The sequence below is a fragment of the Oncorhynchus gorbuscha genome, linkage group LG04 (genome assembly GCF_021184085.1).
Source record: "Oncorhynchus gorbuscha isolate QuinsamMale2020 ecotype Even-year linkage group LG04, OgorEven_v1.0, whole genome shotgun sequence".
Classification (NCBI taxonomy): domain Eukaryota; kingdom Metazoa; phylum Chordata; class Actinopteri; order Salmoniformes; family Salmonidae; genus Oncorhynchus; species Oncorhynchus gorbuscha.
In genome coordinates this window covers 78,263,183-78,280,393 of record NC_060176.1, presented here as the reverse complement: position 1 = coordinate 78,280,393, position 17,211 = coordinate 78,263,183, and the positions used below count along the sequence as shown (strand labels likewise).

General features: G+C 42.5%; 1 protein-coding gene across 1 annotated transcript; it reads right to left on the bottom strand.

Annotated features, from left to right (window-relative positions):
• Positions 1-15,427: 15,427 nt before the first annotated feature.
• LOC124034680 lies at positions 15,428-16,683 on the bottom strand. The gene has a single exon (XM_046348153.1). It carries the CDS (start codon positions 16,620-16,622, stop codon positions 15,999-16,001), a length of 624 nt encoding a protein of 207 aa, XP_046204109.1. The 5' UTR covers positions 16,623-16,683; the 3' UTR covers positions 15,428-15,998.
• Positions 16,684-17,211: the final 528 nt, after the last annotated feature.

The window sequence follows — 17,211 nt, the reverse complement described above, 5'->3', positions numbered from 1 at the left end:
CCGCTTCCGGCCCATAGAGGGAGAAGGAGGTGCGACCATGGGCGCAACATGGGCTCATGCGCACGGTCGCGATTTGGGACATTTGTCTAGGTTATACGACTCCTGTTCCGTTAGGCACTGGAGCACGCATTTTAAGGCAAATTCACGTGATAAATGTAGGCCTAACCTAAACCTATACTAATCAAGTTTGAGGCCAGTTTCCCTAAATTCCATAAAATCAGTGATGCCTCTGATGTCATCCAATATTATGGGATGGGGGCTCAAGCGTTTCTAACTAACCTTCTAATCTAGAATAGCCTCAATCATAATCCCTAATCTTCCATTAACGACACAGAGAGCCTTTTTCAAAATGACTCTGTCAAGGCAACCAACCTACAGACGTAGGACCTTAGTTTAATAATTTATTTTAAGCAGGAAATGCAAACGTGTGATGTATCTAAGTTTTAAAAAAGCTTCTGAAGTTTGCAATTTCCACTTTAAAATGTCAAATTTGTATGAACCCCATTCAAACATTTCTGTTAATTGTAATCTACATAATAATTCACATTTCCTGTGGCTGGAGGATTATTTTCCTGCTGTAGCAAACTGGGTCAAATGAAGATCCTACACCTGTACTGTATAGACCCGCTCTGAGTGTCCAGAAACCCCACTTCCAGTCTAGGCCAGCTGTCCAATAAAATCCTACCTGTCATCATCAGAGTGCACCTTGTCAGTGTTTATTTGGAATTGTTCTCTAACATTGCATTTCAATTAAATTCAGAGTTTAGCCAAAGATAGCAGTGCTGGAAATTTTTAATAGCTTTTCACAATGAATAGCCCCAACCAACAATACACATTACATTGTGAGTGAAGGTTGTTGAACACAGTCTCAAGAACTTTAGTGATGGAGCCTAAAGGTGAGGAAGATGTTTTTGCAGCCCCATTTTAAAAAACTTCCTTCCTGTATTGGCACCCTACCAGAATGCAATCATACGACTAGAGTAGACAACATGAGTTATCTGGAACACAATAAGTGTTTGTTTTTTCATTGCTAAATGCAATTATTTTGATGTGAGGTTGTCCCTTAAATCTGCTTAGGTTAGTGCTGATCTATGATCAGGTCTCCCCTGTTCATGTAATCATATTCATTATGATCTAAAAGGTGAAACTGATCCTAGATCAGCACTCATACTCAGACTCATACTACTGTATACGCGTCCACTTTGAACAGCAGAGGACAGTATAACCTAACAGCAAGGAGATTGAAACTCGGTAACCCATGAAGTGTTTTTCTCCTTGCACTCCCACATCTCCACATGCCATGTCATGAGGTTTCCCCTCAGGGATGATGTAATAACCATCTCCACATGTTTTTTGTTGTTGATTGGTTCCCCTAAAAACGCACAGGGCCTAGAAGATGGAAACACCCAGCACTGAGTGGAAGAATACAGTACACGACATCACTCTAGTAAACAGTGGTATTTATTTCTATTCATTGAGGCCACAAGAGCAAAAGATGGACATTTCGTCCGTCGTCTTGGTGGGGGAACACACTGACCCGTTCAGGGGAAGGAATATGCCTATTTGATGTCCTGTTTCAGTTATGTATTATGATCTGAGTCCTACATTGAATAAATGTTGCCTCTAGGAAGAATAAGGATGGCAATATTGAAAGAAATGATTGGCTTTATCTTTATAGGCCTGTACCAAACAGATTGGACTCCAAACTGGTAACAGGGTGGTAACAGGGTGGTAACAAACTGGTAACAGGGTGGTAACAAACTGGTAACAGGGTGGTAACAAACTGGTAACAAACTGGTAACAAACTGGTAACAAGGTGGTAACAAGGTGGTAACAGGGTGGTAACAGGGTGGTAACAAACTGGTAACAGGGTGGTAACAGGGTGGTAACAGGGTGGTAACAGGGTGGTAACAAACTGGTAACAGGGTGGTAACAAGGTGGTAACAGGGTGGTAACAGGGTGGTAACAAGGTGGTAACAGGGTGGTAACAAACTGGTAACAGGGTGGTAACAAGGTGGTAACAGGGTGGTAACAGGGTGGTAACAAACTGGTAACAGGGTGGTAACAGGGTGGTAACAGGGTGGTAACAGGGTGGTAACAAACTGGTAACAGGGTGGTAACAGGGTGGTAACAGGGTGGTAACAGGGTGGTAACAAGGTGGTAACAGGGTGGTAACAGGTTGGTAACAAACTGGTAACAAGGTGGTAACAGGGTGGTAACAAACTGGTAACAGGGTGGTAACAGGGTGGTAACAGGGTGGTAACAGGGTGGTAACAAGGTGGTAACAGGGTGGTAACAGGGTGGTAACAAACTGGTAACAAGGTGGTAACAAGGTGGTAACAAGGTGGTAACAGGGTGGTAACAGGATATTAAATGGGTAGTTCACCTAAATGACAGAATGTTGGTTTCCGTACCCTGTAAGCAGGCTAAGATAGACAGTATGATTGATTAGGTGTTGTTTACCTGGCCACTGTCTCCAAAATGTTCATCTGTGTGCCAAAAAAAAAATGCAAGTCAATACCCCAATAATAATTTGTTGTTTTTCATGTCCAAATCATCCAAAAGTGTCCTAAATTGATTGTAGTGTAGCTCAATATGGCTACTTAAAGATGATTTGGGCATGAAATGTGAAAACTGCTAATATGCAAATAACAGATAAGTACAATCTTAAAACAGACTGTAAAATAAACAGTTTATAATTAATCATGCCAAATTCAAAACAGCATTACTCATGATCCTTTCATCAGTTACGCAGAAAGTATGACATTTCCAGGATGACAAATTTGACGTTATGCAGATTGCATGAGGACAGAGGTTCAGTGCTACTCTATTGTAGCAAGAAACTTAGTAATGTCCGATTTAGAGTCATTTACATGGAACTTCCTATGAGTTACATCACTGTATTACATCACTGACTGGCTTCTGTTGTCACAGTGTAAAATGTAGATCAGATTAGGCCTACACAGCAGCAGTCAGCAGTCACTCTGTGAATTTATATGGATGAGTCTTATGTCATAGGTATTACGTTACTGTCTGCAGTAGGATACGTGTTACCTAGGGCTACCGTTACTGTCTGCAGTAGGATAACGTGTTACCTAGGGCTACTGTTACTGACTGCAGTAGGATAACGTGTTACCTAGGGCTACCGTTACTGACTGCAGTAGGATAACGTGTTACCTAGGGCTACCGTTACTGTCTGCAGTAGGATAACGTGTTACCTAGGGCCACTGTTACTGTCTGCAGTAGGCTACCGTGTTACCTAGGGCCACTGTTACTGTCTGCAGTAGGATAACGTGTTACCTAGGGCCACTGTTACTGTCTGCAGTAGGATAACGTGTTACCTAGGGCCACTGTTACTGTCTGCAGTAGGATACCGTGTTACCTAGGGCCACTGTTACTGTCTGCAGTAGGATAACGTGTTACCTAGGGCCACTGTTACTGTCTGCAGTAGGATACCGTGTTACCTAGGGCCACTGTTACTGTCTGCAGTAGGATACCGTGTTACCTAGGGCAATATCTGAGGTATGCATCTGCATCATATCTTCTGACAAATCAGAACACAGTCCGGGAAGGAAAGACTACACATCACATTATGATCAGAACATTTGTGGTAGTAGATCATAGATCTAGAGATGAAATCTAGCATCATGGGAAATCCTGCACCCTCTGATCACTTGCAGTTTTTGGGCGTCCCAGCTCTCTCAATGTGATTCCTTCAGCTGTCGTATTTACTTGCTGGAGTAGATAACGGTGGATAATGATGGATAATGGTGATTAAAGGTGGATAATGGTGGATAATGGTGGATAACGGTGGATAATGGTGGATAACGGTGGATAATGGTGGATAATGGTGGATAATGGTGGATAATGGTGGATAATGGTGGATAACGGTGGATAATGGTGGATAACGGTGGATAATGGTGGATAACGGTGGATAATGGTGGATAACGGTGGATAATGGTGGATAACGGTGGATAATGGTGGATAACGGAGCGCAATGATGATAATGGTGGTTAATGGTGGTTAATGGTGGATAACGGCGGATAACGGAGCGCAATGATGATAATGGTGGTTAATGGTGGTTAATGGTGGATAATGGTGGTTAATGGTGGTTACTGGTGGATAATGGCGGCTAACGGTGGATAATGGTGGATAATGGTGGATGCCTCGTCAGCTGTAGCCCTCCTAGTTGAACACAGGCCTACTACGGGCCACTGTTGACCACATGGTTTCAAGTTAACATAACCTGTGCCATTCTAAGACAACATAACCTGTGCCATTCTAAGACAACATAACCTGTGCCATTCTAAGACAACATAACCTGTGCCATTCTACATTAACATAACCTGTGCCATTCTACATTAACATAACCTGTGCCATTCTAAGACAACATAACCTGTGCCATTCTAAGACAACATAACCTGTGCCATTCTACATTAACATAACCTGTGCCATTCTACATTAACATAACCTGTGCCATTCTACATTAACATAACCTGTGCCAATCTACATTAACATAACCTGTGCCATTCTACATTAACATAACCTGTGCCATTCTACATTAACATAACCTGTGCCATTCTACATTAACATAACCTGTGCCATTCTACATTAACATAACCTGTGCCATTCTACATTAACATAACCTGTGCCATTCTAAGTTACCACAACTTTTGGAGATCTTTTGACTGAGAAGACTTTGTGAGCGTGACACACATGCCAATCATTGTTGACCACATCCTTTCATAAAAGAATGTGATGGAATGTAAGAAAGAGGAAGTGCTCTGACTTCTAAAGTTGCTGTTGGTCACAGGCAGACTACAGTCCCCTGCACAGCTTTCCCATTAGGCTGGGCTGGGTGTGTTCATGAGGGAGTGTTTTCATAAAGAATAATACAATGGTATGAGTGATAGGGAGCGATGAGAATGTATTGCATCGATACTGAACTTCTCACTGGAGGCCAAATATCTCTGACTGACTTACAAACTAAAAGGTTTAGTCACGTCTCAAACTATTTCAAGAATGAACATCAGAAATGTCAAGAAGCAATAATTGACCATTTTTTAAATTGTATTTTCTGATTAAGTGACACACCTTTGGCACAACATGAACTAATCTTATTGCTTTGAAAAAAATATTAACATAGCATTCTCACACTACCATTATACAAACCATTTTGTTCATACCATAATGAACTATACAGGAAGCAGCCCAACAGGGATTTTCTAGCATACAAGCCCATTGTTTACCAGACCATTTTTTTCTCAACAATTTATTTTTCCTTGTCACTCCTATTATTATTATTATTATTATTATGAATATATATTTTTTAAGTCCCTTTGCACAACTTTACATAAGTCCTATTGACCAAAGATGGACCAGACCATCAGGCCTGTCTGTCCCTGTTGTCCAAGATGAACAACGGCCCACATACAACATCAGGGACCTAGGGCCACTGGTAGATAATCAATCAAACAAACACGTGTTACCTAGGGCCACTGTTAGATAATCAATCAAACAAACACATGTTACCTAGGGCCACTGTTAGATAATCAATCAAACAAACACATGTTACCTAGGGCCACTGGTAGATAATCAATCAAACAAACACATGTTACCTAGGGCCACTGGTTAGATAATCAATCAAACAAACACATGTTACCTAGGGCCACTGGTAGATAATCAATCAAACAAACACATGTTACCTAGGGCCACTGTTAGATAATCAATCAAACAAACACATGTTACCTAGGGCCACTGTTAGATAATCAATCAAACAAACACATGTTACCTAGGGCCACTGTTACTGTAGATAATCAATCAAACAAACACATGTTACCTAGGGCCACTGGTAGATAATCAATCAAACAAACACATGTTACCTAGGGCCACTGTTAGATAATCAATCAAACAAACACATGTTACCTAGGGCCACTGGTAGATAATCAATCAAACAAACACATGTTACCTAGGGCCACTGTTAGATAATCAATCAAACAAACACATGTTACCTAGGGCCACTGTTAGATAATCAATCAAACAAACACATGTTACCTAGGGCCACTGGTAGATAATCAATCAAACAAACACATGTTACCTAGGGCCACTGTTAGATACTAGAATCAAACAAACACGTGTTACCTAGGGCCACTGTTAGATACTAGAATCAAACAAACACGCTTAACTAAACTTGATGCAGCAGGTTACCGTGTTACCTAGGGCCACTGTTACTGTCTGCAGTAGGATACTGTTACTGTCTGCAGTAGGATACCGTGTTACCTAGGGCCACTGTTACTGTCTGCAGTAGGATACTGTTACTGTCTGCAGTAGGATACTGTGTTACCTAGGGCCACTGTTACTGTCTGCAGTAGGATACCGTGTTACCTAGGGCCACCGTTACTGTCTGCAGTAGGATACCGTGTTACCTAGGGCTACTGTTACTGTCTGCAGTAGGATACCGTGTTACCTAGGGCTACTGTTACTGTCTGTAGTAGGATACCGTGTTACCTAGGGCCACTGTTACTGTCTGCAGTAGGATACCGTGTTACCTAGGGCCACCGTTACTGTCTGCAGTAGGATACCGTGTTACCTAGGGCCACTGTTACTGTCTGCAGTAGGATACCGTGTTACCTAGGGCCACTGTTACTGTCTGCAGTAGGATACTGTTACTGTCTGCAGTAGGATACCGTGTTACCTAGGGCTACTGTTACTGTCTGCAGTAGGATACCGTGTTACCTAGGGCTACTGTTACTGTCTGCAGTAGGATACCGTGTTACCTAGGTCTACTGTTACTGTCTGCAGTAGGATACCGTGTTACCTAGGGCTACTGTTACTGTCTGCAGTAGGATACCGTGTTACCTAGGGCTACTGTTACTGTCTGCAGTAGGATACCGTGTTACCTAGGGCCACCGTTACTGTCTGCAGTAGGATATCGTGTTACCTACGGCCACCGTTACTGTCTGCAGTAGGATACCGTGTTACCTAGGGCTACCGTTACTGTCTGCAGTAGGATACTGTTACTGTCTGCAGTAGGATACTGTGTTACCTAGGGCCACCGTTACTGTCTGCAGTAGGATACTGTTACTGTCTGCAGTAGGATACTGTGTTACCTAGGGCTACTGTTACTGTCTGCAGTAGGATACCGTGTTACTGTCTGCAGTAGGATATCGTGTTACCTAGGGCCACTGTTACTGTCTGCAGTAGGATACCGTGTTACCTAGGGCTACTGTTACTGTCTGCAGTAGGATACCGTGTTACCTAGGGCTACTGTTACTGTCTGCAGTAGGATACCGTGTTACCTAGGGCCACTGTTACTGTCTGCAGTAGGATACTGTTACTGTCTGCAGTAGGATACCGTGTTACCTAGGGCTACTGTTACTGTCTGCAGTAGGATACCGTGTTACCTAGGGCTACTGTTACTGTCTGCAGTAGGATACCGTGTTACCTAGGGCTACTGTTACTGTCTGCAGTAGGATACCGTGTTACCTAGGGCCACCGTTACTGTCTGCAGTAGGATACTGTTACTGTCTGCAGTAGGATACCGTGTTACCTAGGGCTACTGTTACTGTCTGCAGTAGGATACCGTGTTACCTAGGGCTACTGTTACTGTCTGCAGTAGGATACCGTGTTACCTAGGGCTACTGTTACTGTCTGCAGTAGGATACCGTGTTACCTAGGGCCACCGTTACTGTCTGCCGTAGGATACCGTGTTACCTAGGGCTACCGTTACTGTCTGCAGTAGGATACTGTTACTGTCTGCAGTAGGATACTGTGTTACCTAGGGCCACCGTTACTGTCTGCAGTAGGATACCGTGTTACCTAGGGCTACCGTTACTGTCTGCAGTAGGATACTGTTACTGTCTGCAGTAGGATACTGTGTTACCTAGGGCCACCGTTACTGTCTGCAGTAGGATACCGTGTTACCTAGGGCTACTGTTACTGTCTGCAGTAGGATACTGTTACTGTCTGCAGTAGGATACTGTGTTACCTAGGGCTACTGTTACTGTCTGCAGTAGGATACTGTTACTGTCTGCAGTAGGATACCGTGTTACCTAGGGCCACTGTTACTGTCTGCAGTAGGATACCGTGTTACCTAGGGCCACTGTTACTGTCTGCAGTAGGATACCGTGTTACCTAGGGCCACCGTTACTGTCTGCAGTAGGATACCGTGTTACCTAGGGCCACTGTTACTGTCTGCAGTAGGATACTGTGTTACCTAAGGGCCACGGTTACTGCATGTCTCCCCATGGTGGTCAAATGCATCATTAATGTTGAATGTTTTAAAATGTGACAAAACAACATTTGTGTGAGAGACACTACTGTGTCTTATAGTGTAACAGACATCACACTACTGTGTCTTATAGTGTAACAGACATCACACTGCTTTCTTACCAGTACCACTTCCTCCCTGATCAGATTTTAACCAAGACTGGATCTCAAAACCTCTGTTTTGCAAACTCACTCCCGCTTGACAGTCTTATCCAGCTATGCCACCGAAAATCTGGCAATTTGATTGAAACTTTAAGATGATTAATTTCCTTTTTAAATTATCTGAAAAATCATACAATGAATATTCTGAGAATTAGTATATATATATATAAATATATATATATGTGTGTATATATATTATATTTTTACACTAGGATTATGACTCTCGCACTCAACAATACATGACAGTATGAGAATACATGTTCATTATCAGTCTTTAAGTGAACTCTGCATTTCCTCCCATGTTGTGCAAAAGTACATAGGAATCTCTCCACTAATCTCTCTGCACACACCCTCCCTTTATACAAGTTGAGACACTTCTTCTCAGATACTTTACACCCTCCTTCCTGGGGAACTTTTATGTTAATCGGCTTCCTCTCCCTGCTGTCTCTCACCCCCCCCCCTCCCCCAGGAAGGAGGGTGTGTACGCCTCTCTTCCTCTCCAGTTTCTATCCAATGGACCGCCTTGAATCCTTTGTATTCTAGCGAGGAGTGAGTCACAGCGTTGGAATGCCAGTTGATTTGAATTGAGGGGGTTAATGGAGTGGAGGAGGATTCGGGATAAAGAGGGGGCAGTCCTGTCTGTGTAAGATCTATCACGCAACAGGAAGCAGTGCAGGGAGTTTCCGTAATCAACGACCTCTCTTCCCCCATGTAAAGATGTGGGCAGCAAGCCACAACTTCCGATGTGTCAACTGCTTCTGTGTAACAGCTGCAAACACCGACATCTTCATATTACGATTGGGGGTCAATTCCAATTGTAATATATATAATAATAATATATATATATATATATATATATGCCATTTAGCAGACGCTTTTATCCAAAGCGACTTACAGTCATGTGTGCATAGATTCTACGTATGGGTGGTCCCGGGAATCGAACCCACTACCCTGGCGTTACAAGCGCCATGCTCTACCAACTGAGCTAGAGAAGGACCACGCTGTGTAGTCAGTCAATTCATGAAGTGATTTTAATTTTTAAAATTCCAAAATGGAAAAAAATTTGAAATAAAATCACTTCTCCTTTTCAGTTTATTGAGAAATTATTGAAAAGAAATGTATTTTAACTAACTTAAATTTGAATGGACCAGAATCGTGCCCCACCCGTGTCGTTGCAGTAACTTGAACTGTCTCTTTCTCACACACACGCATTTAGGTAACCCGAGGTTAGAAAAATGTGTGTGTGTGTGTGTGTGTGTGTGTGTGTGTGTGTGTGTGTGTGTGTGTGTGTGTGTGTGTGTGTGTGTGTGTGTGTGTGTGTGTGTGTGTGTGTGTGTGTGTGTGTGTGTGTGTGTGTGTGTGTGTGTGTGTGTGTGTGTGTGTGTGTGTGTGTGTGTGTGTTTTCTCATAATGAGACAGGATATCGAACGTAAACAGAGAGGTTTTGTACACTGTATCTTTTTAGGACTTGACCATCAAACGACGTCCCCGGTATCAGTAAGAATAGAGATCAGATGAAAGGCCTTTAGGTTAACAGAGGACACCACTCAGCATGTCATACAGTAAGCAGGGGCCTTCAATGGCTTTCTTATGTAATGTTTAGCCATGCAGTTCTAATATATCCAACTGTAGTAAACCCAAACAGCAAAAGCAAGGGGCCAAGAGGGAAAAGTGATTCAACATGCAACCTTTACTTCATTTAAACAGATTTAAAAGTGTTGTTATGAGGTTAAAATCGCAATGCTATTATTTTTTTCAGGACGGATATTGCCTTTTTAAGCTTCTGCTTTTCTGTAAAAAAAACAACAACATTAGGTTGTTTGCATAAACACAGGGATTGAGTTTAGATACACAGAACACTCACACATACACAGAACACTCACGCACACATAAAACACTCACACATACACAGAACACTCACACACACAGAACACTCACACATACACAGAAGACTCACACATACACAGAACACTCACACATACACAGAACACTCACGCACACACAGAACACTCACGCACACACAGAACACTCACACATACACAGAACACTCACACATACACAGAACACTCACACATACACAGAACACTCACACTCACACATACACAGAACACTCACACACACACAGAACACTCACATACACAGAACACTCACACACACAGAACACTCACACATACACAGAACACTCACACATACACAGAACACTCACACATACACAGAACACTCACACATACACAGAACACTCACATACACAGAACACTCACACACACAGAACACTCACACATACACAGAACACTCACATACACAGAACACTCACACACACAGAACACTCACACTCACACATACACAGAACACTCACACACACACAGAACACTCACATACACAGAACACTCACACACACACAGAACACTCACATACACAGAACACTCACACACACAGAACACTCACACATACACAGAACACTCACACACACACAGAACACTCACATACACAGAACACTCACACACACAGAACACTCACACACACAGAACACTCACACATACACAGAACACTCACACACACAGAACACTCACACACACAGAACACTCACACACACACAGAACACTCACACATACACACAACACTCACACACACAGAACACTCACACACACAGAACACTCACACACACAGAACACTCACACTCACACATACACAGAACACTCACACAGCTCATAGCAGCTCTTCAGTAGTCTAGTAGTAGAAATAGTAACACTCAGCATTAAGGCGATAGATTGGGGATAAGGCCCTGCAATAGAGTAGCATCCTGTCCATGTACGTCACGCTGCCTCACGCTACAGAAACAGGAGATAGTAGGTAGCATCCTGTCCATGTACGTCACGCTGCCTCACGCTACAGAAACAGGAGATAGTAGGTAGCATCCTGTCCATCAAGCTGCCTCACGCTACAGAAACAGGAGATGGTAGGTAGCATCCTGTCCATCAAGCCGCCTCACGCTACAGAAACAGGAGATGGTAGGTAGCATCCTGTCCATCAAGCTGCTTCACGCTACAGAAACAGGAGCTAGTAGGTAGCACTACTAGTAGTAGTAGCAGTAGTAGTAGTAGCAGTAGCAGTAGCAGTAGCAGTAGCAGTAGCAGTAGCAGTAGCAGTAGCAGTAGCAGTAGCAGTAGCAGTAGTAGTAGTAGTAGCAGTATCAGTAGTAGTAGTAGTAGTAGCAGTAGCAGTAGTAGAGGTAGCAGTATCAGTAGTAGTAGTAGTAGCAGCAATAGCAATAGCAGTAGTAGTAGCAGTAGTAGCAGTAGTAGTAGTAGTAGTAGTAGCAGTAGTAGTAGTAGTAGCAGTATCAGTAGTAGTAGTAGTAGTAGTAGTAGTAGTAGTAGTAGCAGTAGTAGTAGTAGTAGCAGTAGTAGCAGTAGTAGCAGTAGTAGTAGTAGTAGAAGCTGTAGTAGTAGTAGTATCAGTAGTAGTAGTAGTAGTAGCAGTAGCAGTAGCAGTAGTAGAAGTAGTAGTAGCAGCAGTAGTAGCAGTAGTAGTAGTAGTAGCAGTATCAGTAGTAGTAGTAGTAGTAGCAGTATCAGTAGTAGTAGTAGTAGTAGCAGTAGTAGCAGTAGTAGTAGTAGTAGTAGTAGTAGTAGTAGCAGTAGTAGTAGTAGTAGCAGTAGTAGCAGTAGTAGTAGCAGTAGTAGTAGCAGTAGTAGCAGTAGTAGTAGTAGTAGTAGTATTAGTAGCAGTAGTAGTAGTAGCAGTAGTAGCAGTAGTAGTAGTAGTAGTAGTAGTAGTAGTAGCAGTAGTAGTAGTAGTAGTAGTAGCAGTATCAGTAGTAGTAGTAGTAGTAGCAGTAGTAGTAGTAGCAGTAGTAGTAGTAGCAGTAGTAGTAGCAGTAACAGTAGCAGTAGCAGTAGCTTTGAGAGACTAGTCAAGGACCATATCAAATCCACCCTAACTGGCACCCTAGACCCACTCCAATTTGCTTACCGCCCCAATAGGTCCACAGACGACGCAATCGCAATCACACTGCCCTAACCCATCTGGACAAGAGGAATACCTACGTAGGAATGCTGTTCATCGACTACAGCTCAGCATATAACACCATAGTACCCTCCAAACTCGTCATTAAGCTCGAGACCCTGGGTCTCGACCCCGCCCTGTGCAACTGGGTCCTGGACTTCCTGATGGGACGGCCCCAGTGGTGAGGCTAAGAAACAACATCGCCACCCCGCTGATCCTCAACACCTGTGGCCCCACAAGGGTGCCTGCTCAGCCCCCTTCCTGTACTCCCTGTTCACCCATGACTGCTTGGCCATGCACGCCTCCAACTCAATCATCAAGTTTGTAGACGACACTACAGGCTTGATTACCAACAATGGCAAGACGGCCTACAGGGAGGAAGTGAGGGCCCTCGGAGTGTGGTGTCAGGAAAATAACCTCACACTCAATGTCAGCAAAACAAAGGAGATGATCATGGAAACAGCAGAGGGAGCAACCCCTATCCACATCGACGGGACAGTAGTAGAGAAGGTGGAAAGTTTTAAGTACCTCGGCGTACACATCACGGACAAACTGAAATGGTCCACCCACACAGACAGCGTGGTGAAAATGGCACAGCAGCACCTCTTCAACCTCAGGAGGCTGAAGAAATTTGGCTTGTCACCAAAAACACTCACAAACTTATACAGATGCACAATTGAGAGCATCCTGTCGGGCTGTATCACCTTCTGGTACGGCAACTGCTCCGCCCACAACCGTAAGGCTCTCCAGAGGGTAGTGAGGTCTGCACAACGTATCACCAGGGGCAAACTACCTGCCCTCCAGGACACCTACACCACCCGATGTCACAAGAAGGCCAAAAAGATCATCAAGGACAACAACCACCCGAGCCACTGCCTGTTCACCCCGCTATCATCCAGAAGGCGAGGTCAGTACAGGTGCATCGCAGCGGGGACCAAGAGACTGAAAAACAGCTTCTATCTCAAGGCCATCAGACTGTTAAACAGCCATCACTAACTTTGAGCGGCTGCTGCCAACATACTGACTCATCCTTAGCCACTTTAATAATGGAAAATTGATGTAATTAATGTGTCACTAGCCACATTAAACAATGCCACTTCATATAATGTTTACATACCCTACATTACTCATCTCATATGTATATACTGTACTCTATACCATCTACTGCATCTTGTTTACATACCCTACATTACTCATCTCATATGTATATACTGTACTCTATACCATCTACTGCATCTTGCCGATGCTGTTAGGCCATCGGTCATTCATTAACCTATATGTTCATATTCTTATTCATTCCTTTACACTTGTGTGTATAAGTAGTTGTTGCGAAATTGTTAGATTACTTGTTAGATATTACTGCATGGTTGGAACTAGAAGCACAAACATTTTGCTACACTCGCATTAACATCTGATAACTATGTGTATGTGGCAGTAGTAGTAGTAGTAGTAGTAGTAGTAGTTGTAGTAGTAGTAGTAGCAGTAGTAATAGTAGTAGAAGTAGTAGCAGTAGTAGTAACAGTAGTAGTAGTTGCAGTAGTAACAGGTAACAGTAGTAGTAGTAGTAGTAGTAGTTGTTGTAGTAGTAGTAGTAGCAGTAGTAATAGTAGTAGAAGTAGTAGCAGTAGTAGTAACAGTAGTAGTAGTTGCAGTAGTAACAGGTAACAGTAGTAGTAGTATTAGTAGTAGTAGTAGCAGTAGTAGTAGTAGTAATAGCAGTAGTAGTAGTAGCAGTAGTAGTAGTAGTAATAGCAGTAGTAGTAGTAGTAGTAGCAGTAGTAGTAGTAGTAGCAGTAGTAGTAGTAGCAGTAGTAGTAGTAGTAGTAGTAGTAGCAGTAGTAGTAGTAGTAGTAGTAGTAGTAGTAGCAGTAGTAGTAGTAGTAATAGCAGTAGTAGTAGTAGTAGCAGTAGTAGTAGTAGTAGTAGTAGTAGCAGTAGTAGTAGTAGCAGTAGTAGTAGTAGTAGTAGTAGTAACAGTAGTAGTAGTAGCAGTAGTAGTAGTAGTAGTAGTAGTAGTAGTAGTAGTAGTAGCAGTAGTAGTAGTAGTAGTAGTAGTAACAGTAGTAGTAGTAGCAGTAGTAGTAGTAGTAGTAGTAGTAGTAGTAGTAGTAGCAGTAGTAGTAGTAGCAGTAGTAGTAGTAGCAATAGTAGCAACAGTGGTAATTGTAGTAGATATCATTAGCATCAGTGTTTACATACTTGATACATGCAGGTGTGTTGAAAGTAAAACTATAATGTACTAATGGCCCTGTTAGTAGAGCATGGTGCTTGCATTGCCAAGGTCGTGGGTTCAATTCCTTATGGGGCCATGCATTAAAAAATGAATGCACTACTGTAAGTCACTTTGGATGTGGTATGTATATGATATTATAGCAATACAATATAGTTTACAAGACTGTCCTGAGTTTAATGTCTTGACTTAATGTCAATATCCTGACTTGTCTAATACCATTCCCCACATAGAACACTACGGAGACGTGGAAAGCAATATGGGAAGACACTGATTTCGCACTGCTTAAGAACCATTGTTTAACAATTAGTCAGAATAGTTACGTTACTGTAAATACATATGTTGAATAATCAAGTTGGTACCGGTTTCCAAAAAAAATGCTTTGGTTTATCTGATTAGCAAGGACCATCCCTAAACTATGGAACTATTTCCTGTGGATAGGTGGGTTACTGCTACACAGTGGCCTATTGTATGTTTAGACAAATGTGCCCATCTATAAAATTGGTACTGGAAATTCATTAGTCCACAGCCTGATTATAATGGTTCTATATGATGCCATTGGTTGTCATTAGTCCACAGCCTGATTATAATGGTTCTATATGATGCCATTGGTTGTCATTAGTCCACAGCCTGATTATAATGATTCTATATGATGCCATTGGTTGTCATTAGTCCACAGCCTGATTATAATGGTTCTATATGATGCCATTGGTTGTTATAAAACGTCTTATTTTGAATGTCAAGGAGAAAAGAGACAATATGAACATTTCAGAAAGTTTTTATTTCCTTCTTTAAATAACAAATCATTAGCACATTATAAATAAATAACAAGTTAAATAATTCACTTAATAGAATATTCTTCATTAATAAATAGTTTAACAAAATATTAGTCTCAATATCAAGTACTAGGCTTTCACAAAGTAAATCATAGTATTACAAATATTCACTTCAATATTGTAGGCCTATACGTTTCGGCCTTGCAGGCTACGAACATGTGAGGGTGTGAAGTTTGACTTCTACAGTACATCATTACAAATGTGAACCTAAAATATATAATTCAAGTTTTTTCTATATTCAAGTTTGAGTCCAGTATTGTAACAGTCAGTTCTTCAAAATTGTCCCATTAGTAACATGTTCTTTTGTTCGCTTCACTGTCTTCACTCTACAGCAGATACTGTAGGCTACTCTGGTGGGGCTTCAGCGAGCGTCCTAGTGAACCAGCTCCGGGCATGTCAGCGCCCAGGTCCGAGGCAGCTCGAAACCAAAAGCCATTGAACCAGGCGCCGTCTTAATGTCAAGTCATTCGCTCGGGGGGGGGGACAGTTCAGTTCTTTCAATTCTCGGATCCCAGTCTGTGATAAACTGCCGGGTAGAGGAAGGCTACGACGTAGCCGTTCCTTGTGCTCTGCCTGTGCATGCGATTCATCTCGCCATCCCAGCAGGGACACGTCGTATTGACCAGCTTGCTCCTGATGTTGTCACTCTGCTCACCAACAAGTTGATCTTGATGGTTGACAGCTGAGAGCTCGGTGGAGACACCGTCTGTGAGTTGACGCGCCTGTTCCTCTGCTGACTGGAATGGTAGTACCTTGTATTGCGCATAGGACGCCTCTTCGGGTGCCTCGACCGGAAGACTCTCGGCGCTGATCGGTGTCTCGATGCAAGCGTCCTCGGTGTATATCTGCAGGAACAGTACCAGGCACAGAGCAACGAGCCAGCGCTTGGCAGCGCTCTTCTCCGCAGGTGGAAGGTATTTTCGGACATTGGCTGGGTACTGTACCCGGGTGTTCTTCCTTCGCTGGCGCACTGCTGTGTAGCGTTGTGGCTCTTGAGCTGGGATTCGCTCAAATGTGAAGATTTCTGGCTCTTTGCTCCGCGGCATCGCCCTGTAAGCGAACTGTCCTTGATAATTATTTGTCGGAATTGACAATACCAAACTATTTGATCGTGTATACATCTTTCTTGTTTCTCGAGTTCTCTTTCTCGTGTAGTTGTCGTTCGTTGAATGATTTTTCTAACCGTGGCGCACAGGTTTATATAGCCTATTCTAGTTTTAACTACTTTTTAGATACGCCCATACGGATAGAAGCCACACCCAAAGTGTGAGCCAACGCTCTCACATTACTCAAGGAGAAAAGTACAATTTAAATCGTTTTCTGTATTTTAATATGTATATACCTATAGTTCGTGTTGTTTTCTCCAAAAACATACCATTGCGTAATTATTTCAAGTCAGCAAATATTATCAATAGCTACATGTAGATGTTTTTTTTAGGTCGCATAATTTGTGTTGATAAAGGTTTTTAAATGTATCTATATTTGATCAAGCAAATGGACAGCGACGGATAGTAACCACGGTGAGAGCAATATAATAGGCGACAATAATAACGACAATAACAGACTAATAGCAACAACAACAACAACAATAACATAAATAATAATACAATTGCTATTGAATGAGATGTAAAATATGTCATTAAGACCACACACAACTTTGTTTAATAATGTAGAATTTAGGCATGATGTGTTTACATCCAACACACACTA

Bases quoted from the DNA above. Each gene is read 5' to 3' on its own strand.
- LOC124034680 (XM_046348153.1), bottom strand. From the start codon at position 16,622: ATGTATACACGATCAAATAGTTTGGTATTGTCAATTCCGACAAATAAT.